Source organism: Triturus cristatus, chromosome 11 (genome assembly GCF_964204655.1).
Source record: "Triturus cristatus chromosome 11, aTriCri1.1, whole genome shotgun sequence".
Taxonomy (NCBI): domain Eukaryota; kingdom Metazoa; phylum Chordata; class Amphibia; order Caudata; family Salamandridae; genus Triturus; species Triturus cristatus.
Genome location: NC_140594.1, coordinates 163,200,667 through 163,227,075, shown reverse-complemented (window position 1 = coordinate 163,227,075; position 26,409 = coordinate 163,200,667). Strand labels below are relative to the sequence as shown.

Sequence of the window (26,409 nt, the reverse complement as noted above, 5' to 3'; positions counted from 1 at the left end):
TGTCGGTCCGGCGGCCATCTTAGAATCAGGCGGCTACAGGAGGACACCCCTATGAAATGAATGGGTGGCCATTTTAGAGTCAGACGCCCGGGAGATACAAGCGAAATTCAGCAAAGCATTGGCAAAGGAATGAGGAGGGTGTCAACAAACAAGCACGAGCAAAGGCAAGAAGAAAAAAATATATAATAAACAAGATATCTAAAGACAATACGGACCATACATACTATGAGTGCCACAGTAGTGGCAGGTGAATGAGAAGGGTGTCAACAAACAAGCACGAGCAAGTGCAGGAAGATATCGCAGTAGGCCGTGTTATACAAAAGTAAATCGCGATGTCAAATCACGGATCGCCCGTACGTCATGAAGCAAAACCCATTGTGATGGGATTATCACATCTGCGTCCTCCAGAGCCCCTGGCACTCGTGGTTGGTGGAAGCATGGGGCCCTGATGGGAAGAATGGATCGAAGACTTTGAAGATTATATCAAAGGATCCAAGGTAACAGGAGATGAAGATCAACTAATTGCGCTACGTAATCTCATAGGAAAGGACATCAGCAAAATGATTAAAGAGCTCCCGGCTGCAGATGCGGGGACGTATGCCAAGGCACGAGAAGCTTTAGGCAAGAAATTTCTGCACAAGAAAAATGTAGACTACGAGAGATACATGTTCCAACGAGCGCGTCAGGAGAAAGACGAAATGATGAGTGCATATATAACACGGCTACGTCGGTTGGCACGCCACTGCAACTTCGATGCGTTTTCAACAGAGGACGCCATCCGGTTGCGCGTCATTGATGGTTGCCAGTCTGAGACACTCCGGAGAAAACTGCTGAAGAAGAGTCACAATATTGACGAAATTGAAGAGATGACGAGGGTGCACGATCAGGCTGAGGAACAGGCCAAGAACATGGAAGCAGGATGTACCGATCGCAGAGAGCAAGTCTGTCAGGTGCAAGCCAGTCGCCCTCGCCGAGGATCCAGAGAGCGTGGGCGGCACTCCCGACCATCTTCGCGTCACCGGCGCTCCGGACGCCGTCGGCCTGAGTCGGGAAGGAGAGGCAAACACCATGAACATGTGAGGAAGGCGCCGGTGAGAAAGTGCTACAGGTGTGGGTATGATTTCCCACATACAGGTGCATGTCCGGCAATGGGACAGCAGTGCCGCAAGTGTGGTCGGAGCAACAATTTTGAAGTCATGTGCGGGGAATATCGCCGAGAGAAAGAAAAGAACACACTCAGGTTGTCGCGAGTGGACACGCGCCGGCATCACGCGCGAGCGGTGCATGATCGCCCAAAGTCCTCGTCACGGTCTTCCCACTCCAGCGGAGAGTCGCAGACATCCCGATGGTCGAGGAGGTCACCATCTAGAGACTCCAGATCAACATCGGATGAACGAGAGTATTCAGTTGAATATGCGAGCATGGTTGCTGACCCGGACCAACTCAAGAGATATCCCCGACTGGACATCAGTGTCGGTGAACATGCCACAAAATTTGTGATGGACAGTGGAGCGTCACTAAACTACATTCCGGTGACTGAGTACAAAAAAATGACCCCTCTCCCTCTTCTGAGTCCTGCATATGTTCGGGTCTACACCTGGATGTCCAGGAAGCCGCTTCCCTGTCTCGGGAAGTTTTCAACTACGCTGAGACACAAAACGATGTCAGTGCCCGCTGTTATCCACGTCATCGAAGGGCCGGAGGCTGACTGTCTTCTTAGTCTGCCGACGGCCGAGCAACTGCGACTGGTGGAAATTCTCTATCGCGTCAGCAATGATATCGACATCGTCCACAAGTTCCCGAAACTGTTCATGGGACTTGGCAAAATGAACAGGTGCCAGATTCGTTTACATATCAATGACCAAGTCCAGCCTGTAGCTCAACATCCTCGGCGGGTGCCATTCCATCTCCAGCAGGCCGTGGAGGATGAACTCCAGGATCTGTTGGTGGCTGACATTATTGAAAGAACGGAAGGTCCCACGCCATGGGTGTCACCAGTGGTCATCGTTCCAAAGAAAGGGACTCCTGGAAAGGTCCGGTTGTGTGTCGACATGCGGGTACCTAACACCGCCATCGAAAGGGAGCGACACCCAGGACAACATCTGAGTGACATGATAGCCGCACTGAATGGTGCCCGAGTGTTCTCCAAGCTGGACCTCAACAAAGGGTACCATCAGCTGGAACTTCACGAGAGCTCTCGGTACATCACAACCTTTGCAACGCACCTGGGGTTGTATCGATATAAAAGACTGAGTTTCGGTATTTCTTCGGCCGCCGAAATATTTCAGGAGGCCATACGCCAGACCATTCACCACATCCCCAACACGCTGAATTACAGCGATGACATCCTAGTGTATGGGGCAAATGTCCAGGACCATGACACCGCCCTCGACCGAGTATGCCATGCTCTCCTGGAAGCTAACTTAACGCTTAACAAAGATAAATGTGAGTTCCATCAGTCGAGGTTGAAGTTCTTTGGGCACGTCTTCTCGGGGGCCAGGATGAAGCCCGACCCTGATAAAGTGAGCACGTTGAATGACACAAAGAGTCCACGAGATGTCAGTGACGTGCGGTCCTTTCTGGGAATGGCGAGCTACTGCTCGAGGTACATCAAAGACTATGCTACCCTCAGTCATCCGCTCAAAACTCTGACCAAGCAGGGACAACCGTTTGATTGGACTTACGAGTGTGAGCCGGCTTTTCAGGAGATCAAACAAGCTGTGGGAGCGGCCGAGAGTTTGGCATATTTCAGCCCTGATCGTAAGACAGAGATAACGGTGGATGCGAGCCCTGTCTGCTTAGGGGCCATTCTGGCTCAATACGACAACAACACCGATCAAAGACACATAGTGGCCTATGCCAGCCGAAGTCTCTCCGACACGGAAAAGGCCTATTCACAAGCTGAAAAGGAGAGTCTTGCAGTGGTGTGGGCCTGTGAACATTTTCATGTGTTCATATACGGCAAGCACTTCGCCATGGTAACGGATCATCAAGCGCTTGTCACCATTTTTGGAAATCCGCGCTCCAAAATGCCACCTCGCATAGAGCGCTGGGGCCTGCGCCTGCAAGAGTATACGTATACCATTGTGCACAAGCCAGGGAAATCAGCCAACCCGGCTGATTACATGTCGCGACACCCCAGGGCATCCCACACATCTGGACCGTCCGTCGCGGAGGAATACATCCATTTCGTGGTGGATCAAGCGCGACCACCCGCCGTTCCTCTGGAGGCCATTCAACAAGCCACCCTGCACGATGTGATGTTACAGAAGGTGATATGCAGAGTACAAACACACCGATGGAGGCAAGAAGAGCCCAATGAGGAGAGTGATCCGACAACGCGTCAAGAACTGCAGGCTTTCAAAAACGTGAGTGAGGAGCTGTCTGTCACCGCAGAGGGTCTGCTGTTAAGAGATCAACGGATCGTCATTCCCAGTCAACTGAGGCAAGGTGTTATCAACCTGGCCCATGAGGGTCATCGGGGAGTGGTTGCGACAGAAAGGGCTCTCAGAGAGCGCGTCTGGTTCCCACTTCTTGATAGGATGGTGGAACTCACCCTGAAGGATTGTCCGCAGTGTCAATTGGTAGGGCACGGTGATCCTCCAGCCCCACTGCAGATGACACCGCTACCGCCCGGAGTGTGGCATGAACTAGCCATGGACTTTTATGGCCCACTGCAATCAGGCAAATATGTTCTCGTGATAGTGGATGAATACTCACGGTTTCCCATTGCCCAGTTTGTGCCGTCCACCAGTGCCGCCGCCACCATTGCGGTTTTGGATGAAGTCTTTGCAGCCTGGGGTGTGCCCAAGGAACTGAAAACAGACAATGGTCCACCATTCAATGGACGGGAATTCAGTGACTTTGCAAAATTAATGGATGTCCAGCATCGGAGAATAACGCCTTTGTGGCCACAAGCCAATGGCACAGTTGAAAGGTTTATGGCCACACTCAAAAAGACTTTCCAGCAAGCCACCCTTGATAAACGAGATCTGCAAACAGCTCTCAATGAAGTGCTTCGGGCATATCGAACATCACCCCATGCTACTACAGGTAAATGTCCGGCTACACTCATGTTGGGGCGTCCCATTCGGACGCGGATACCCACCTGGGAGGGTGCCTTACTACCGGTGTCTCCAGGCCGTATTCATCAAGAAGTAGTAGTTGCTGATCGAGCTGGCAAGGAGAGCATGAAAGTGTATGCTGACCAAAGAAGACGTGCCAGATCTCTCTCCTTTCATGAAGGGGACTGTGTTGTAGTCAAGCAAGAACAAAACAGGAAAATGGACTGTCGGTTCAGAGCGGAGCCCCTTACAGTCACTTGACAAAAGGGCACCATGCTGACGGCGGAGTCGGAGAACAGGCGCATCACTAGAAATGTGTCCCATTTCCAAAAATGCAGTCCCGCCATGCAAGAAACACTCACATCGGGACTCACGACGTCTGGGACTGAGCGCCGTGAAGAACATGATCGGAGACCCACAAGTCGGGAACGGGATGCTGGGGGCAGCCATGGAACTGTGTCTGAAGGCATGTCTCTCCGGCCCAGACACGACATTCAACGGCCTAGACGGTTAATAGAAGAAATGTGAACCCTTGTCACACGTTTTGTTAACAAAAGGGGAGATGTAAGATTGTAAGCAGTCTAGTAGCTAGGTGGGCGGAGTATCCGGGATGGGGGAAGAGGAGGAGCGACGGGAGAAGCGGGCAGTTAGAGTAGGGACGAGACACGAGTAAGAGGTAAAGGAATAAAGCTCTTTGAAATATACCCGTTGTGTCGGTCGTCATTGGGGTCACGACACGACAGGGAGGTAGCGGTGAAGCTTGCTGTGTGAGACTGGTGGGCTGCGGGATGCCGCTGTCTGCGTGCCGCCCCCGCAGGACATCGAAGCGGTGACGGCGTACGCGGTGTGAGAGCGGCGACCCTGCCTAAATTAGCAGTGAGTGCGCACCCCTGGGGGCCCGTACAACTCCTGGCGCTGGGCCTGGGGTCTGTGGTGAAACGCTGAGACGAGGCTAATTTTCTTGAGGAGGCGGCTGACGCGCGGGATGGCTCGCGCCGGGCCCCGTCGAGCTATTCAGCTGAATTTGCATCGCTGTGGGAGGCGATTACAGTGACCCAGTCTGGTGCCCCATAACAAAACGCAGGTCTGCAAATATCTGACAGACTATAGCGGGGGGTGCGGTTGGCACTGTTGAGAAAACCTGTGCCCCTATGCTGTGGTACTAACTTCCCAGATCTGTGGATCTGTATCCGCTGGAGTCTGGACTGGGTGGGGGCACCGATTATTGGACTGCTTGCTGGCCCCCAGGGGTGAAGCTGGGGCATGCTGTGAGTGCGGAGCCTGTGGGCCTACCCTAAACCTCTGAAAGTCGCGTGCGGAGGATCGCGAGGCCAGCCCTGCTTGTCTGCAGCTGCACAGTAACCACGCAAGGTCCTGGCTGCCTGAGGGGCACAGCTCATCCTACAGTCTGCATTGTATCACTGTCACGGCCATTGAGGTAACGACTGGGTGTGAGGGGGTGCTCTGTGAAGCCGGATCAAGGAGACTGTCTGGTTTTTGAGGCAGGTACTGCAAGACCACCATGTTGAGTATGCGCATCGGCTCATCTGTGCAAAAGAAGGAGAGAGTCCTACCCACGCGGCGTATTAGGACAGTACCAGGCCACACAATGGGTAAAGTTAAAAAAAAGTTTTCCCTTTGGGTAAGTCGAGTATTCAGCACTTATTATATATTATATATTTTGTATTTATATTTTTGGGCCGTTTAAAACTACCGGTCCACCCAGAGCAAACTCTCCAGCCAAAAGGCTGTACACAAAACCTTGAAAACAAGGAGCAGGGGCTCTCACAACCAAAGGGATGGAGCACCCAACAACTATAAAATTAAAAAAAAGTTTTCCCTTTGGGTAAATCGAGTATTCAGCACTTATCGTTCACATATACCATACGTATAGACCACACATCTCACACCAATATTGATGATTAGGGCACTTATAAATCAGCTACAACCTAACATAGATATCAATAAATTTTTAATCAACATTACAAATACATGAATATGCACTGCATATATAAATTCGATCACATTAAAATTCATCAAAAATTCATATACAATTAACAACAAAATTAACAAAATTAAAACATATCAATTCCAAAATCATTAAAAGACATATTAGAAAGGAGAATACGAAAAAAGACAATACACTATGTCTTTCTACACGTTAATTTGGACATTTGTATAGCCAGCATCAAGCATAGGTCTGAGTTCCCTGTCTGTAACAACTTGCTGACTTCTCCAAATTTAACACCATATATAAGCGTCAACGCGTTTAGATGGTGTATTGACAATAAAAACCACCTTCTTCAGGACAATACTTTTTTCTCCTCAAATTTTAAAAAGCAGAGTCCTATATTTGCCTATATTAATAAATATAAAATGAATAAACATATGTAACAATATTTTCAAAGTAATAATCTTTCATATATCCAGCAATTCACATATAACATTGATGTTCTTTTTTTCCTTTTTTTAATCTACAATACAGAAGCTTATTTCGGAATATAAGTGCGACAATCATCCATTTATACCATGCTTTTAAACTAAACCATACATTCCCATAACTCATACTTTCATTTACCCAGTGCTTATCGTACAGGCTTGTTGAGTCTCAACACTCACCGGTGCGACTGCACTCAGTTGGAGTATGTTCTTGCGAATCTCAATGTCACAACATGACAACCCCGATAATAGTGGTCATGTCTGCAATGTTAAGGGATATCCGTTAGTTCTATTTCCACTTAAATGTAATAGTGAAGCTTATATGTATATTCATTCAGTTAGTACCTTATAGATTAGGTACTCGATATGTACGTACAGACAAATCGATGTCAACTTGAGGCACTTCCCCAGAATCTTGGCCTCTAGATAAAACTTTCATTTTGAAAAAAAACAGAGTTACTGTAACGTTTAAACTACACGTGATTTACACTTTTTTCTTAGATCACAGTTATAATTTTTTCAGGAGTGTAAAACCACACCATCCTCACCTGTGGGATATTGGAACCTGAAACAACAATTAGGCTTGTTCTACATCGGGCTCATTCTCCGATCGTGTAGCAACCATACGTTGCGGGTGTCAATCAATCCCTGTGTCCTCTACGGTGGGCTCGCTTGCTTGTGGGTAAGCCAGATAAATCCCAGCCACAACTCAACTTTGATGGGCGAAAATCAAATAAGGCACAACGAGGGGCGGCTTCGGACTCTGAACTGGAAATCCCGACTGAGACTACCACCTCATTGGAATCAACGCTGCTGGCCATACAGAACAGCCTGCAATCTATTGATGGGAGAATTGGTGCCCTCAACACAAGGATGGACCACATGTCTGCTCAATTAGACAAACAGGGCGCCAGACTGGGAGAAGCGGAAAAACGGATATCGGACGCGGAGGACTGCCTGGAAGTGGTTACCACCAAGACAAATGACATGGAGAGGATGCTCGCAGTCATCCAGGTGACAAACGAGGATTTGGAGGCTCGATCCCGCTGCAACAACATAAGAATCACGGGATTGCCTGAGTCAACTAATACATGCAGGATGGAGACGTACATTGAAGATCTGCTCAGAGAAATTTTTGGTCCCGACCACCTGTCCGCTATGCTAGTGGTCGAAAGAGCACCCTGTGCCTTTGCTACCCGTACTCCACCAGGAGCCTCTCCGAGGCCGATAATTGCCCGGCTTCTGAATTATCGGGACCAGGACACCCTCCTCAGAATGTCCAGAGAAACAGGTGAGATAGCCCATCAAGGGAATAAACTGTCTTTTTTTTCCGGACTTCACGGCGACGGTTCAGGGTGCCAGGCGGGAGTACCAGGCGGTCAAGAAGCTGCTGATTACTGAGAAGATACCTTTTGCCATGTTGAGAACGACAAAGCCAAGATTTGCGCTAACCCCAAAGCTGCCATGGAGTAGGCACAGTCGTTCAGGAGATCCCGACGGGAGAAATCTAAGTCTCCTGAGGATGAGTAGGACTAACATGTGACTGGATGTATGTGGCACTGAACTATTGGGAGGCTGGTGGGTCCACTGATGAACGGTGTTGTCCACAATGAGGCAGGCATGTGCATCTATATGTTTGTATGCTGTTCTTTCTCAAGCTATGGTTTATTTATCTGCCTATAGGGCTGTAGAAGCCTGAGTTTAGCTCGAGTGAGGTGTGGTCGGAGACGCCATATCGGGTTGGACAATGCTCAAATTAACTATAGTAGCGCACTGTTTTACGCTTAGGCATGCATCACTTCATATGTGCGTATACCAGTTTGTAAGTTAATGCCGTAGCTATCGTAGAATGGTAGGTGCAGGATCGTTAATTGCTCCTACTGCCACTATATGGTTTCATAGATTTTGCTCTGCTGTGTAGACATTAGTGGATGAGTTGTAGTTCTGCTGTTCAGCCCCTCCCCTCACATATGGGAGGTTGAAGGTGCTCTAGCGGCCCCCTTTGGGTACACCCCACACAAATTTCTTGTACATGTTTGTGCAATTAGGGTTGTTGTTTTTTCTAGGGAATGGCTTTGGCTTGTTGGGGAAGCTGAAGTGGGTGGGGGAAGGGATCCATCTAGAGAGCCGTAGCAACAGCTAGATGTGATGTATGTACCAAATTATTCTATTCACTGTAAGGTAAGGGGGTTGTTTCCTTGTAAGGGAGGGATGTTATTGGGATTGGAGCATGACTTTAGCGTGTTGGGGTTGCTGAAGTGGGAGGAAAGGGTGGTTGGCTGGGTGGGGTTCACAGCTAGTACGGTGTTTTGCTTAGAAGAGGCTAACGATTTACTATGTAGGGTCATTAGATGGATGGAATTGAGAAATTGAAATAAGACAGTCTGCGGACATGGGTAGTTTACTAAATGTTATTACTTGCAACGTACGTGAGCTTAACAATCCCAAAAAGATCAGGGCTGTGTTCACCTATTTGGACACAGTTAATGTAAACATCGCTTTCCTTCAGGAGACGCACCTAACTAAATGGACTGACAAGAATGTAGAGGCGAAATGGGCTGCTGTGAAAATTGCATCATCATCATACTCCTCTTATGCACATGGTGTGATGATACTAGTCAAGAAAGGAACCCCATTCACATTGATCCGGTCTGAAACTGACGAGCAGGGCAGGGTGGTGATGGTTTTGGGTAGACTAGGGGGTACGTCAGTACTACTGCTCAATATTTATGGTCTGAATGTGGATGATCATGTATTCTTTAGTGATGTATGGAGACAGATAACCTTCTTTCCCCCTGCAGCGCTGATCTGGGGTTGGGACTTTAATCGGTATCTTGACGCTGGAATGGACAGGTCACCGGCTGTAGGAGTGAGGGGGACACATGCCTCACAGGTACTAACGAAGGTTATGCACGCCTAAGAGAGACATCTGGAGACTATATAGCCCCAAGGCTCTAGAGAGCACCTTTGCATCTAGAGTGCATGGCTCCTGGTCCAGACTGGACTACTGGATTGCGTCAGAAGAAGTGTTCCATGGGTAGTTACTGTGGCACACCTGCCAAAAACACTTTCTGACCACTCTCCTGTCTTCATGGCCCTGCATGCCCCAGATTGCGTGAGACCCCTTTTCAGTGGAGATTGCAGCAATCTTCTCTCACGGACCCGGTCTTCCGGCTCACTATAGGTACCGCTATTGGATACTTTTTTCTTGAGAATGAGGGATCCGTGGAGTGTGCGGGAACCTTATGGGAAGCATTTAAAGGCACGATTTGAGGGGAATGTATAGGTGCCCAAGCCGGGGTTTTGAAAGATCTCAGACTCAGAATGCAATAGCTGGCTACACAAATCACAACGTTAGAGAAGGACTATGAGCGCGGGCCTGACTCCAAGATACTTGCTAGCATAGGAGATCTCGTAACTGAATACAATCAAACAGCTGAGCAGGAGATTCTGCACTGTTCACGTCGCAGCAGGGCACGCTACTATGGGAAAGGGGGTAGGCCGAGTCGCTCACTTGCTGCGAAAGTAGCAATGCCCAGAGGACAGGCAAACATTATAGAACTGGAAGATGGGGAAGAATATATAAAATACTCCAACTCTGTTATAAGCAAGATCTTCCTAGATTTCTACTTGGAGTTATATGGAGACCAGCCAGAAATTGTGGAGGCAGAGATCGATGCATACCTGGATGACATCGTGCTTGGCTGGCTGTTAGAGGGGCACAGGCAGTATCTTACGCAGCCTTTCAATGTGGATGATGTAAAGGAGGCTATCATGTCATTACCAACTTGTAAAGCGACTGGCCTGGACAGCCTGCCCAGTAAATTTTTTAAGACCTACATTGACGAGATAGCGCCCAGACTATTAAATGTATATGCAGAAGCATATGATACTGGGATACTACCCCCGACACTCAGGGAAGCACTGATAGTAACATTACTGAAACCGGAAAAGAAACCTAATAGATGCGAATCCTATCGGCCTCTATCGCTCATTAACATAGATGTTAAAATCCTAGCTTGGATAACTGCAAATAGGCTGAAACCGTTGGTTCCAAAGCTGGTCTTACCGGATCAGTCCGGCTTTGTCTCTAAGTGCTCTACAGCGCATAACTTGAGAACGCTGTTTGCAGTGCTTCACTATTTTGAGCCGGTGTTACTTGATGCCACGAAGGCCTTCGACTCCTTGCGGTGGGTCTTTATGTTCACAGTGTTTCAGAGGATGAGCATGCGACCTTTCTTATTAAAATGGATACTCCTGCTATATGCCGAGCCTGTGGCTAGACTTCAGGTGAATGGGTGGGTCTCCGAGGCCTTCTCAATACAGAGGGGCACGCGTCAAGGCTGCCTCCTATCCTCGATGCTGTTCTCCCTAGCGCTAGAGCCGCTGGATTGTAAAATACGACAGAAGCATGCGCAGACTGAACTGAGATTCAATATGAGACAGCTTGCTGTCTTCCTCTATGCAGACGACATGGTGCTGTAGGTTCGCGAGCCGGAGACGTATCTTCATGCCCTGCTCCGTGAATATGTAGTGTTTGAACGTTATTCAGGCCTTGGCATAAATTGGGCTAAACCCACTGTATTTCCTCTGACGGCCGGAACCCAGAAGGTGGCGCTGGACTTCCATTGACATGGTCCACGAACCAGGTAAAGTACCTAGGTATATGGATACACAGACCCTGATGTGGTGGTAACTATGAACTATGGGTGGGCTAGTGCTAAAATCACAGATCAGGTCACGAAATGGGCTTGTCTCCCCCCTTTCGCTCGCTGATAGAATCACTATTGTAAAAATGACCATTTTACCGAAGCTTTGTATCTATTTGTAAATATCCTGATTCGGCTCAATATGGCACTCTTTAAATTCCTCGAATCTTGTCTGCTGTCCTTGGTGTGGGCTAGGAAAAAGCCGAGCTGTAGCTGGAAAGTGCTCACACAACCATTCGAAAGAGGTGGCTTTGAGGCGCCTGATCTACGTTTGTATTATTTATGTGCGCAAGCGCAGTATGCGCATTACTGGTTTTTCCCCCAAAACTTCCTGCCGCACACTGCGGTGGAGGCGGACACTACGCTTCCGACGCCACTGATAGCTATAACTTTACAAGGCGGGGATGGCGCAGCAAGCAAAGAAATAAACACTGTGAAATGCACAGCGTGGGCCTGGAAGACCCTTGCCAAGCGGGCTGGGCTGGACTATATTTATGCTCCGGAACTCCCAATAGCGGCTCACCCCGGTATCTCTGCTGCGCAGGAACAGTGAGCGCTAAGAGTCTTGCTGAAAGCGATAGTCACTAAGATGTGAGATACGTACCATAACGGGACGTTTAAGTCCTTAGCTGAGTTCCAGGCGGGGAGTGCATATAACACCATGCTAGGGTTCACATTTGTAAGAGTGCGCCAAGCGATATGATCCATTTATCCAGGGTTTCCTGTCGAACCCACTGTTCTTAAGGCTTTGCAGGTGGTGCTGGCCGGGGAAGAAAGCAAGGTGCTGATCACTAGGCTCAATAGGGCCTCTCAGTCAGAGAATGAGTTAACAGACCCCCATCACTAACAAAATGGAATACAGTGCTGACCTTGTCGTTGACGACTGAGAATTGGAAGTCCTGTTGTAGTCTGACTGGTCGGCTAACAGATAACTGTAATCTCCGTATTATACACTTCAAATACTTGCATCAGCTGTACTATACTCCCAGCCAACTTAAGAAATTCGGATTGCATGAGGAGGCTAACTGTTTGTGCTGTGGGCAGAAGGAGGCAGACTTCCTGCATCTGGTATGGGCTTGTTCTACCATTAATGTGTTCTGTTGCAGGGTCGTACGCATGATAACTGACATTGTTACTGAACAGGTCCCATGCACTCCTGAGGTGTGTCTGTTGGGGTTGATGCAACAGGTTAAACCATGCAATAGGAGGTTGGTCACAATATCCACATTATTTGCTAAACGAGCAGTTGCGATGCACTGGGTTGCCAGGTCTGCCCCAACGGTTCAGAAATGGGTCAGAGACTTGGTATATATTGTAAAGAGCAAATGAGCATCTATGCAGAGGAGTTGCCCATAGCCTCGAGACCAAAACATTTTTGGGCACCACTAACTTTGTTTGTGCTACAAAACCCTGATCTGCAGGCCCCATGATGTAGTACACAATGGTCTTGTGTGAAAAAATGTGCTGGCCCGGTACACCAGCATAGTTATAGATGTAATGTAAATTGTGTTTTTTTCTATGCAACACTGTACTTGCTGATTTTTGGAAGTTGGGACGGGTGGGGGAGGGGGTGGGTGATGGAACCTGAAACATGAAGAAATTTGTTTGCACGTTTTATCGAACAATGTATATTGGTGGAGAGGCCCTCTGCACTGCTGTGAACTGTGTGTGCAAATTATCCAAAATGAAAAATACAAATAAATTGTAAACATGGACTGACTCCAGGAAAGTCAGATAGGAGAATCCATTGAAAGTTCTAGTAGAACTTGAAATCATGTCTCAGATCTCCAAGTTGGAGCCACCAGAATCAAGGATGTCTTCTGGCGCCTGACCTGTGCTGAGACTCTGATTATCATCTAGAAGGTGTGGAAGGTGTACCTCTGAATCAGACTCCAATTCTGCATGGAAGTATCTGTCACCACTGCTAGGGAATCCGACCTCTAAATAAGGAGGCCAGGAAGCTGATGATCCAGGTAGGAGGCAAAAAGATCCACATTTCAAGGACCCCATTTGTCCATCATCTTGAAAAGCTTCCAAGTACTGAAATCCCTTAAATATCTGGAATTCCAGTCTGTAATATGGTTTGAATTTCCAGGAAGATACTTTGCCCAGACCGCTATCTTCCTGTTCAGGCAACATTGGCAGAAATGTTTTGCCAGCTCCACCAGATCCTTGTACCTTGTTCCACCAAGATAGTTGATATAATGGACTACCGACACATTGTCCATCTTCAGGAGGTTTGAGCACAATACCTTGTCCCTTGAGATTGATTTACAACTCTTACTCCAGTGCCTCCGACCATGGCGCTCCTGTAGTGGCCTTCACATCAAACTCCCCGGCCTAGAAGTCTGCTGGCGCTGGATTCATTAACCACTTCTGGAACAGAGCCGAAAGATGGCCCTGCCGTTCCAGGCTGTCATGTGGTCGAACCACCATTGCATCTCTGACTTGGCCTCCACGGACAGTCTGACTATGGCTGAATAGGACTGTCCCTTTTGTAGATGGACTTATTTCAACCTCTGCAGGGCTTTGTAGTGCAACTGGCCCCGAAATATAGCCTGGATGAACAACTCAAGGAGACTGGGTATCTGGACCAGGTAGCAGAGAGGGATAAACTATATCACTTTAGTGCACCTCAACTCCTTCCGTATCAGCAACAACTTCCTGTGAGGGAGTTTGAGGACCTGTTCAATTGACTCTATGATAAAGACCTGGAAACGCATTGACTGAGAAGGAATAAACTCTGATTTCTGTTGTTGCTAATCAAGCCCAGGGATTGAAGGAGAGAGCGAGAGAAATCCAGATGCTGGGGAAGGAACAACAGACCCAGATGAAAGATCAGAATGTCGTCCATCCAGGTAAATGATCAATCTGATGCTCCTGGAATGCAGAAGCTCCACCATAGGTTGCATGGCTTTGGTGAAGCACCAAGGGGCTGAAGAGAGTCTGAAAGAAAGAGCTACAATCTCGTAAACCTGACCGTCCCAGGTGAATTGCAAGAACCTGCAATGAGGGGGAAAAATTGGATTGGTGAAATATGCATCCTGTAGGTCCAGCTGCAGCCATCCAATCATTTGGAAGAAGAATATTTCGCAAAAGATGGAGGCCCTCCAACTTGAAATGGTGGTACACCAACCATTGACTGAATGTTTGTAGATTGATCAGTTATTGCATTCCTTGGTACCTCTTTTTGACCAGGAACCATCGCTAAGAAACCCACCGGGGTGCAGCATTGTGGGAGCCCTTTGTCTAGGAGAGAACTTACCTCCTGCGAGATAAGAATAGTCTGTCACTGATTGCACTAGAGAAGGAGGTTTATGGGCCTGAACTGGGGTCTCGTAGAACTCTATGTGGAAACCTGGCACAGTTTGCACCATCCACGTGTTCTTCATCACCTCTGTCTAGGAATGGACCTTTGGTGGGAAAGAAGGGATATTCCTTACCTGACGTACCACCAGGGGCTTTAGCTGCTCCACAGAAGCTTCCTCTGCCTCGACTGCACCTGTCTCGGTTTGGGGAAAAAACACAAAACCACTTCTGGTCTTGATACTGGTACTGCTGTTGGGGATTTCCTGGAAATCTCTTGGAGGAAGGGGAGAAGGAACGTCCTGAAGAGCACCCCGGTCAGCCCCTCCAAAAGCGTATTTACTGAACACTTGGTTCATGGACTGTTGAGCCTTGTTCAAAGATGAAAGGTAGTGACACTCGCTTAGCTCCACCAATGTGTCCCCAAAGAGGCCTTTGTTGGCCACTGATCTTGCCTCTGAGATAAGGTAGCTCCTCCTAACTCGGAGTTGATTTTAATGAGGAGGGAACGTCTTCTCTCCAATGAGAGCAACAATTCGCATTCCCCAGGATCCATTCGGTCCTGTGCACACAGCCTGACAAAACATCAGGGGAAATCAAATTGGCCTTATCTTTGGCCACATCCAGCATTTTATTTAAAGGACCTAGAATATTCAATTAATTATCCTGGCAGGCCTTCCAGGAGTGTTGTAGCCCCTTCTTGATATCCTTCAAAAATTTGGTTATAAAATTGGCCATTTTTCCATACATTTTTGGCACCAGGGTGATTTTTCATTCAAGGGCCTTATTCCACTCTAAGACGGCCTCTAACCTCCTTGTCCAAGGGCTTCCTAATTCTGTTGGCCACCTACTGGGCCAGTCTAGGGGTCCTGTGCACACAGCCTGACAAAACATCAGGGGAAATCAAATTGGCCTTATCTTTGGCCACATCCAGTATTTTATTTAAAGGACCTAGAATATTCAATTAATTATCCTGGCAGGCCTTCCAGGAGTGTTGTAGCCCCTTCTTGATATCCTTCAAAAATTTGGTTATAAAATTGGCCATTTTTCCATACATTTTTGGCACCAGGGTGATTTTTCATTCAAGGGCCTTATTCCACTCTAAGACGGCCTCTAACCTCCTTGTCCAAGGGCTTCCTAATTCTGTTGGCCACCTACTGGGCCAGTCTAGGGCCCAGGAACTTATACACAGATTGTGGGTGATCAATATCATCTGGGTCCATCATGCCTTCAATGTCATGAACCCCGAAAGCCCCAACATTATTGCGGTTGTCCAGCCTAGGACGTTTGGAACATCTTCCTGTCTCCAGGGTCTGCTAGGCACCGGCTTGGTATCTGAGTCGTCATCTTGGCTTGGGTCTTCTCATTCTTCCCCATCATCTCGTTCCTCACCAGGGGTTAGCCCCTGATCATTGATAGGGGAAACCCAGGTGGACTAGGACTGTTGAAATCCAGTGAGGTGGGACCTTGGTGTGTCAGGAACGATTACCTGAGCCGTTGAAAGGCGTCAGAGACCGGTAAACAAGCATCCTTGGGGTATCACCCCTCATCAGCCAAGCTAGCTTTAATTCAGTGGCATAGTCAGCATGAGACCCATGTCTGGGCATACCCTTCCCACTTAAGAGTGACTATATCAACACAAAAAGATGATGGACAGAATGCTGAACATTGTCAAACACTCACTCCCAGTGACAGATCTAGGATAAATCTATCGTCTTTTTTGCTCATCATGCCACCCTAGTTTGGACCCAGCCATATGCAGTTCAGTCTTAGCCCTGCTTCCTATGGGACCAGTCCAGCCTGAACTGGCAGGCCAGGTACTCCCTGGACCGGGAAACAGGCATCCTGGGACCTGTATGGGGTACCACCCCTCATTAGCCAGAGTAGCTTAAATCCAGTGGCATAGTAAGCACGGGACCCGCGTCTGGGCATACCCTTCCCAATTAGAGTGACTATAGCAACACAACACAAAAAGATGATGGATGGAATGCTGAACTTTTTATGGTCGATCGGGGTCTGAAGAGTCTTAGAATGGCTGTGGTTTGGAAAGGCCTGAGACTGAAGGCTTGCCTATTATGTAATCCAGGAGCCTTATAATGTAGAACTGCACTGAGATCGTCGGGAAACCAGCAATAAGGTTAAGAAATATTGAGCACCACCTTCGGAAACCCAGGTGACTGGCGCGTTGTACTGCTAGAAACGATTAAACTAATGGTATAAACTGCACCAAACTATTGCTGAAATTGGCAAGAAGTGAATGAAAGGGCTCGTGAAGAGCCGCGCAGCAGTCTGAAAGGGCAGGGACCAGTACTATCTCAGCCCAGTGGTGAGGAGCACTCTCCCGAAACAACATGCTGAAAGGCTCTAATTGCCCGCGAGGTAAGAGCAAGGCAGAGAGTGGGAATGTGGGTAGAAGTTGATGAGATTTTATATATATATATATGTATATATATATATATAATCTACTGGCGGTCGCCAGTAGATAGTTATAGTTAGGACCTATTTTCCATAGGAAATCCGCAACATTCTATTGGGAATAACTTTGGCACCGGTTGACGAATCTTCGCAAAATTTTTCAAACTTTTGGCCAGCTCCGCTCCGACCCTGAAAGTTTCGTGGTGATTCGTCAAGCGGGGGCCGAGAAAAAAGGGGGGTCCCAAAACGCGTTTTCCCCATGCAATTTCCCATAGGATCTGTTGTCGCAGCTACAGCCCGAACCGCTGAACGGAATGACACCAAATTTGGCAAAGAGGTAGTCCTCAGTTCAGACTCGTGCCTTTTGCATAAATGGTGTGAATCCGTTCAGTAGTTCCTGAGAAAATGAGAGTTAAAAGTACATAAATATCTATGGCCGGGGAGGATCCGCGGACCCTACACGCACCGTAAGCTCACCCTCCCCGAACCGAGCGCGCACCCTCCCGATCGCGCGCAGAATGCTAATTGACTGTCGAGTGTCTCTCTACATTCGAAACCAGGAACTGTTGGCGGTAATTTTCTGCCTCGGTAGAAGCGAGGCTGAAGAAGCAAGGGGAATAAGTGTGTAAAACATATAAAGGGGGCAGAGTGGAAATACTCTGACCCTCTAGAGGTGCTTAGGGGGTCCCAGAAGGACCCCCTGGGGTCCCCTTTTTTAAAAAAAAAAACGGCGAAATACGCGCAGGGTGCGCGCATCCTATCGCGTTGGATGCACGGTTCCTCTCGCGTTGGGTGCGCGGATCCAAAAACATGGAAAAAAAATATATAAAATAACGTTTTGAACATTTAGTTAAAAAAATATTTTGAAAAATATAAAAAAAAATGTTTGAAAAACCCATTTAGTTCAAATAATAATTTTTAATTTTTAAAAGAATTAATTGAAAAAATACGTTTAAAAAATGGTGATAAAAAAGTATTTTAAAAAAAATGTAATTAATGAAATTGACACACTGAATTTGAAAAATATACAAATCCAATCAAAATCATTAAACATGATTTCTTTAGAGATAAGTTATAGATAGGAATTAGCATTTAAAAAACCTTTGAAATTCACTGAAAAAAACATAGGTTTCATGCACGTTATAGTTAGGAATTGGCATTTAAAAACCCTTTGAAATTCACTGAAAAAAACAAAGGTTTCAGGGGCGTTATAGTTAGGAATTGGCATTTAAAAAACCTTAGAAATTCACTGAAAAAACCATAGGTTTCAGGGGCGTTATAGTTAGCTGGACATTTCCCTCGTACAAAACCCTAGAAATTCCCCTGTTATAGTTAGTTCAGCTAACTATAACTCGCGCCCCCACAATGCACTGCTGATGACATCACATATTACATCACTCATGACATGGTCAGTGACATCACTGATGACATCATCCAGTGAGTATGTGTTTCTGTACAGTTTTAATATGTTTAATATATATAGGGAAAGGTCTGTTGAAGAATGAGTGGGTGTACAAGTGTGTGAATGGATGATTTTCTAGGTGCGTAACTGACTCTGTAAGTGAGCAATTAAATGTATTTTACTGCAGACTAGTGACTAAACTTTGTGAATGTCTGTATGTGTCTGTGTGTAGGTGTATGAGTGGCTGCATGGTTTTGTGAATAGCCATATGAGTGTCTATATGGGTTATTGATTGGTTGTCTGAGTATCTGTATGGGTGCCTGAGTGTTTGTGTGGGTAGGGTGTGTGTGACTCTATGCATAGATGTGTGAGTGGGTGATTCTATGGGTGCATGGTTTTAAGAGTGCATCTGTGATGGACTGTATGGTTGGGTGAGTGTATGTATGGGTGTGTTAGGGATTGAATGTATATCTCAGTGGTACATGTGTGACTAACTACATATGTGAAAGGCAGTATATATGTGTGTAAGAGTATATAAGTGACTATATGTGAGAGTGTGTGATTGTGAGAGTGGCTGTATGGATGAGTGTGTGCTTGTATCAATGATTGTATAAGAGCGTAAGAATGTGGTACTATTTTTATGAGTAAGTGAACTTGAGTGTGTTTAACTGTATAGGTGAGTAAATTGGACTGTGTTTAATTACTTGCACGACTGACTAGGTGTGTCAGTACCTCAATGGATGATTGGCGAGATGTGTGAGTGTCTATATAGGTGTATAAATGCATATGATAGTCTTGTACGGAGTGACTGTAAGTATGAGTGACTGTACAGGTGAGTGAGTGGAGGTGTATGTAGACCTAAGAGTTAATGAGTGGGTATGTAGTTATTGGTATTGGAGTATCTATGGTTTTCAAAATGGCCGTCTGAAATTTTGAGTCGGTGTATCAAAGGTTATATTAGGGTGTGAGAAGATGCACTAATTTATCACATGGATGATGTCATCAGTGATGTCATTTGAGATGTCATCAGTGATGTCATGAGTGATGTCACTGACCATGTCATGAGTGATGTAATATGTGACGTCATCAGCAGTGCATTGCGGGGGCGCGATTTATAGTTAGCTGAACTAACTATAACAGGGGAATTTCTAGGGTTTTGTACGAGGGAAATGTCCAGCTAACTATAACGCCCCTGAAACCTATGTTTTTTTCAGTGAATATATATATATATATATATATATATATATATATATATATATATATATATATATATATATATATATATTCCCTCTCTCTCTCTCTCTCTCTCTCCCTCTCTCTCTCCACTCCTCCTCTTCCCCCCCCCCGCCCCCCGGTTTTATTGGGAGCTCGAGCTGCCTGATTTGTGAAATGTTGAGCTTGCTCGGACTCAAGGAGTTTGTAGCCCCTTGCATTGTAATTGTTGTTTGAAGTAGATGGGCTGCTGAGCAATAAATGGAAGAAAGGTAAAGCATATTCTGAAGGCTCCAGTCCTGACATAGGATCTGTAAGGCAATGAGGTTGAGGTGATTAAAGTGGTGCCTCTTCAAACAAACGACACTAAAGGACAGTAGGTAGACCTGGTAACCATACTGGTTTACCTGGGGAACTATGAACAACATTAGAGCTCTCAATTTTCTTTCTTGGGTCACCCACCATTAAGTCCTTCCCTTCTCAGATAGGAGAACAAGCCAAAGAGGAAGGGTTACCGTTTCCTTAGTTTTAACTAGTAAGCTTTTTCAGTGTTTATGTACAGTGCCTCCGTGGTGAGATGTGGTCAGTCAGTCGGTTATGTATGTTTGTAGTACCTCAGCTGGCTGTTTTTTTTAATAAACAATTTTTGTTTTTGAGATGAAGGAAAAATATAAAATAATGTTATCTGTATTGCAATGTTGATGTGTCAGACATTAAGCAAATAATGCACATACTGCTGTGTATTTTCACAATATTATCTGCAAAATGGGCGTTCACAAAAGTCACCAAATCTATTGTAGTCAGTGGGTGATTCATAGTTCTTAGCCAACCATTGTTTATGTTGGTCAGGCAATCTTCTCAGTTGGTCACTGGTTGTGTTTAGGTACAATTCACTTCATCTTTAAACAATCCAGTGAGCATGTCATGCCAGTCTCTGGTCCTCCTTTACTTCCGCATCAGTGTGCACGTTTCTCACAAATCTCCTATGCCAGCATTCATTTGTCAGCATCTTGCTAATTAATCATTTTGTTTCTTGTTGGTGTTAGCAGGGAAAGGGTTACAAATTAACATCAGATGTTTCCCTTTTTTGGTACTGGGTGTAGGCCCAGCTAGCCATGGTTCAATGTGTGTGTGACTGCAGAGCCTGTGTTCCCTCAATGGCTCTACAACATGCCTCCAGTATACCTCCATTATTGGACACGACCACTGGTTGAAGTCTAGTCTCCTGACCTCGCCCGCTGGATGTTTCTTAACAATAAATGCATTATTGTCCAATATGAAATTCACTTTATATTGGACAAAGGTGATGCTTGTCTCTACATCCTAATGGGCAGGATCGGAATATGACATGTTACAACGCACGTGTTTGCAACGCATGCCATTACAATGCGGTCATTACAACAACGCGTTGTTACTATGCAGACCATTACATCGCAAGTCATTTCAACGACTTGCGTATCGCGGGGGATGGAGTGTAGAATAGTATAATTTACTATTCCAACTCCAGTCTGTGCAACAGTAGGGAAGGTGTTGGATTTAAAATCCAACACCTTCTGCCCCCTACAGCAAGTCGTTGTAAGAACTTGGGTTGTAATGGTATGTGATGTAACAACGCAGTCGTTGTCATGACCACGTTGTAATGGCATGCGTTGCTTCGCATGTGTTGTAAATGATGTTTACCCTCTGGCAGCGTTCGACACAACCCATCACTAGAGGCTTCTGCGCATCCTAGAGATACGCATGACTTTCAGGGACAATGTTCTATGTTGGTTTTCCTAATTCGTAATCGGTCATAAACATTCGGTTATAAATGGTCACTTCTCCACTTACATGAATTTCCCCAGGGTTCCGTGCTAGTGCCTCCTCTGTTTAACCCGCATGTGGAGTCTCTCTGAGGGTCTTGATGGAGGTGGTCAGAGTCTCTGTTCACTAATATGCAGTCGAGAAAGAAATCTACACGGACATTGCCTTTTGTTGATGATAGTCACATGTTGAGTTTAGGCCTGCGAACATTTCCAGATTGGATGGCAGCTAATTTTCTAAGCCTAAAATTAGAAAAGGCCAAATGAATTCTCTTATCAAGACAAACCAAATCAATGTTCAGTACAGCTTGGCTTTCTGAACTCAAACGAAACCGCTTCACAGGACTGCACTCTCCCAAAGTAGAATGTTTGGGCGTCTGGCTAGATCAGCATCTTACTATGAATGTTCATATTGATCATACACTGAAATGTGCAAGAGCCACATTCCAACCTATGAAAAATAAATTAGGACCCTTCCTAAATCCCAAAGACTTTCGTTCAGTTCTCCAATCCCTAGTGGTCTCACGGCTAGGCTATGGAATGTAGCACTGATTAGGCTTCCAGAAATCACCCTCTCCTGCCTCAACCCTATGCTACCTTCCGCGGCAAGGCTAGTTTCTGGTACGAAAAATGTCCTCACATCACTCCTCTGCTGAAACAACTCCACTGGCTTCCAATCAAAACCTGTATCAAGCTCAAATTGGCCAGAATTATTTTATGGCAATTCGTGTAAGTCAACCAGCTCACCTCACATCATCTCTGAATATCTCTGGTGGAAAGAAACAACCAAGAAGCAAAGGTAATCTGAGATTACAAATGAGCAGCTTCTTGGCAATGTTTTCAGCTAAGTACCCAACCCTTTGGTACGCTCTCCCTGAAGAACGCATGTCAAAAAAACGTTCTCCAGTTCATGAGATAAATGAACCTTATTCTATCCATTCACCAACTTGGTAACTCATTAAGGGGCTTATTTCCAAGCCCCTGCGCCCCCGGTGCGTCACTTTTAATATGGGGAAAAAGTGATGTACAGGCAGCGCAAGGGGCTTGTAAATAGGCCCCTAAGCATCTTCACTTCAGATTCATATGTAATGCCTTTGCCTGTGTTTCTCCAGATACATTGTATATAATAATCTACTTTTCAGACTCCTTTCCCCACTCCGTACGCCCCTGAAATCCCTTCCCACTTGTCTCTGCTCCGCCTTCATTTAATGTAGTTTCCCACTGCATTGTAAAGAGAAAACAGTTTCTCTGTGGTTGTTATTATGTAAAACCCATTAATACCCTCCTATGGGTAGCTCCAGATGTAGGCAGTGCTTAATTCTTAAAGGCATGAGCGCCGGTGCCCAAAGCTCTGCTCAGAAGAACGCAGCCGTTGCTATTAAATGTGGGCGCACCCAGTACCAAGGCTGCTTAGTCTTGAATCCACCTCCTGCCTCTGTAATCCACTACCAGACACTCCCCACCCCCTTATATCACTCTTGTAGGTTCTTGCCTTCTCCCTTTGTGATGTTTTTTTCTGTCTTTCTCTTCCTCCTGTCTGTTTTGTTCTCTCTCTTCCTCTCAGTAAATGTCTGATTAAGAAAAGTAAGTGCCGGTCCCCTAAAATTAGTGTAGGTGGACTCCTCCACCAACCACCGGCTCAAATTAAGCACTTAATTTATGTTTGTATATGGTATTTTGTATAGTACAAACCGAGCAAAAAAGAAACGAGCAGAGCTCTGTACACAGCCTAAAAAGTAAAATATCTTACTGGAAATCTCCATCTTTAATACTGAAGCCCTCTGAATCAGACTTTTGCAGGAACTTTATTCCAAATTATATCTTTTTTTAATAAAAGACCTAAAATAGTTGTTTCTGAAACGCCACTCTCTTCCCTCTTCTATATAAATTCTCAGCTTTTGGCAATCTGGTTATTATATGTAGCTATCCTTCCTACAATGCCACCACCCTCTCGAGTCACTCTAGGATCCCGCCAGCTGTGAACACTCTCTTGCTCTTGCTTTGCTTTAGATATACCTGTGTCCCCTACCTTCTTTTATTTCACTGGTCTTTTCTCAGGTGCACGAGCTTGGACCTGCAGTGTAAAGTGACAGAGGCATAGAGGCTTTTCAGTGTTAGATACTTGGCCCCGATTCCGAGTTTGCCGGAATCCAACTACTCTTTAGGGTATCAGATAAATACTGATACCCTGGGGTACGTTATTTATCAATCGGGTACAATAAATTACACCAGTTACATGTTTCTGAGGATTAACGTGCGGATTTTAGTGCTTCCTCCACAAAATCTGCATGGTACGGTAAATGCTATACACTTTTACCCTGTTAAATTTTAGCAGGCGTTACCTGACAAAATGTAACAGTGGGTGAGATATTGAATTTATGCGGTGATTATTGGGTAAAGAAGATATCACCGAACTTGTAATTCCAACCCATGCGCGAACAGGAGCTCACTCAGTTTGGAACACCCATTCACAGTGGGGGTTTTAGTATTAGTCCTATATTTTTCAGTTTAGTTCTGTACCATGTTGTTTTTGCCTAGCATTTCTCTTATGCCATTGTATGTGATTTTTATGCTTTGTCATGTTCTATACAAAATGCTCAGTGGCTCGCAGGCCTTGTACGCATTATACAACATCACTCAATAAATAAATAGAATAAAAAAAGAGAAAATGGAACTCTGCCCATATTAACTTTACTGGGTCACTCATATAAGTGGCTTAGAATATTCAAAGTAAAATGCAGTTCTTCTAGGATGCCTAAGGAAATAGTACATTATAAAAAACCGACGTAGGGATATAGTCGGTGTACAAGTTGCGATATTGTATCTGATAGAAAGTAATACATGGACGTTATGTTTCTTATGTGCTTTTAGCAAGTAGTGTTTGAAACAATTGCTTTTCATTCCTTCAAATTTCTTGCAGGTATTGTCATTGGAAGTAAATAATCTAGTTGACTTATGTCACACCAGTCAATCTAGAAGTAATTTCAAGTGATTTCAAATTACTAAACAAATCATCTGGAAACCCAGGAACCAAACTTGATAACCTGTATCATTTGTGCTTGTGCTGTATATAATGCACTTTGGTTATTAGTCTTACATTTTTATGTTCTGTTCTTTCCAGGTTCTGCAATTTTACTTGAACAAGAAATTCCACAGACCATTACATCCCGAATGTTTGCTACTGAAATTCTAGGTCTGCCTGTTCCCTCTCCGCAGGAAGTCACCTATGAAGACAGTGCGACCAACATGGCCTTAACCGCAGACGTGTGTTGAAAAGAGCGCGACAGTCCTTATTGGTGCAAGGTCATACTCTCCAGCCAATAGGATTGCGCCATTCCTGAAGAGTAGATGTTTTAACTCGAGCTCTGCCATCGCAATATATGGCAAAGGAAGGCTGACTTTCACATTTGTAAAAAAAAACAAATGAACTGTAAATGAACGAATAAGGATATTGTCTTGAAGCTTAGCATCATCCATAGACCTTACCTGTTTCCTGTCTTTTTGTGCATGAGTCACTTTTTCTTTCTATTAACATACAATGAACAGTGAAATGACAATCACATAGAGCGTATTATGATTCATAATAATTATACAGTGTTTACATTAATGGGACATTCCTATGTGAATTTAAACATAAAATCATATTTTTTTAGACCTTGTCTGTTGAGTTCATGCTTTGTGTAGCGCTCGTCTATATCAAAGGTGTTGTAAACAAAAAGTATTGATTTAAAAGACACTCAGGTCTGTGACTTAACGTGTTCTCTTATTACCAGAAGTTCTTAACTCATTAATAACATATCTTTGCTCTGGCCATACAAGATGTGGCGCCCATGGCGTTTAAAGAAAGACAGTTGCTTATATTCATGCAATGTGTTCCTCGATTAGGGAAAAGGGGGCCATTTGCACATGCGCAAATTTACTAACCAAATGTGCATGAACAGTATATGCCCTGCGTGCACGCAGTTTGTCTTGGCACACGTATATTGACCCCATCACAATACTTGTGCACACAGGTGAACCAGGAGCCATGGCAGACGTGGATTCTAGTGCATCCCTCATTCACAGAGGGGTGGACTGAACTCCGCATCTTCTGCAGTTCCCTCCCTCGACGTCATTCTTGTACTGGGACAGGACAGTCCCAGGCGAAGCTGCGCCGGAGGCATAGGAGGGAAGTGTCCCTGGCCTGTCAGGCTTGCAGATTCCATGAAATGCACCGCTCCGAGGGGTGGAAAGGTTATCTAAGCCATACCTCTTAGTGTGCTGGCATGGGTATGTCCAGTACCCGGATATCAGCAGGACCCCCCCCCCCCCCCCCTCATAATACCAGTGCACACAGGTGAACCAGGAGCCATGGCAGGCGCGGATTCTAGTGCATCCCTCATTCACAGAGGGGTGGACTGAACTCTACACCTTGAAGTTCCCTCTCTCTGTCTATGTGACATCAGCAGACTTCCTCTGCCCCCCTCACAATGCTCACACGGTGCCACCATGTGACACACAATATCGGGTCCCAGCACAAGGTGGCAGAGAAAACGAGCTGAAAACTACAGTAAATAGTGGTTTTCCAGCTCGTTTTCCAAGGCTTTGAACTGCTGACGTCCATTAAGGGGAGTGAAAACACCCCACAACATCGGCACCAGCCTCAGCAAGCTTTTTTGGCTGGCGAGACTTATTGAGAGGGCTCCAAAAAGTGTTACCAGGCCAGCCTAGAGCAACAGTGCATGTGCGGGCGCGCTCGCCGCGCTTTACCGCGATTACTTTCACTTTCGCGGCCCCGCGGCTGCTTTGATGTGTGATCGCGATCACTTTCACTTTCGCGGCAGCCCGGCCGCTTTGCATAGCCAATAGGTCTCGCTTCTGGGACCTTATAAGTATTTAGTTATGCAAATGTTGCATGGCTAAACACTTATAAGGTCCCAAAGGCGAGACCTATTGGCTATGCCTATGCTTGTTATTTTTATTTCTGGGAGGAAGGGCTTGGGGGGGAGGGGGAGGTGGTTCAAAAGTGCCTGGTAAGTACTTATCTGTACGAGGCCCCACCCCCTTCAAGGCCCCACCCC

The 26,409-nt window shown here is 45.9% G+C and overlaps 1 protein-coding gene across 1 annotated transcript in view; it reads left to right on the top strand.

The window, feature by feature from the left end:
* CFAP251 (cilia and flagella associated protein 251) overlaps nucleotides 1–24,955 on the top strand; it is a 670,115-nt gene extending 645,160 nt beyond the window's left edge. The window contains exon 22 of the mRNA XM_085633872.1: nucleotides 24,471–24,955. Coding sequence (XP_085489998.1) covers nucleotides 24,471–24,622 — 152 coding nt within the window. The 3' untranslated portion in view covers nucleotides 24,623–24,955. The remainder of the gene's footprint in view (nucleotides 1–24,470) is intronic.
* Nucleotides 24,956–26,409: the final 1,454 nt, after the last annotated feature.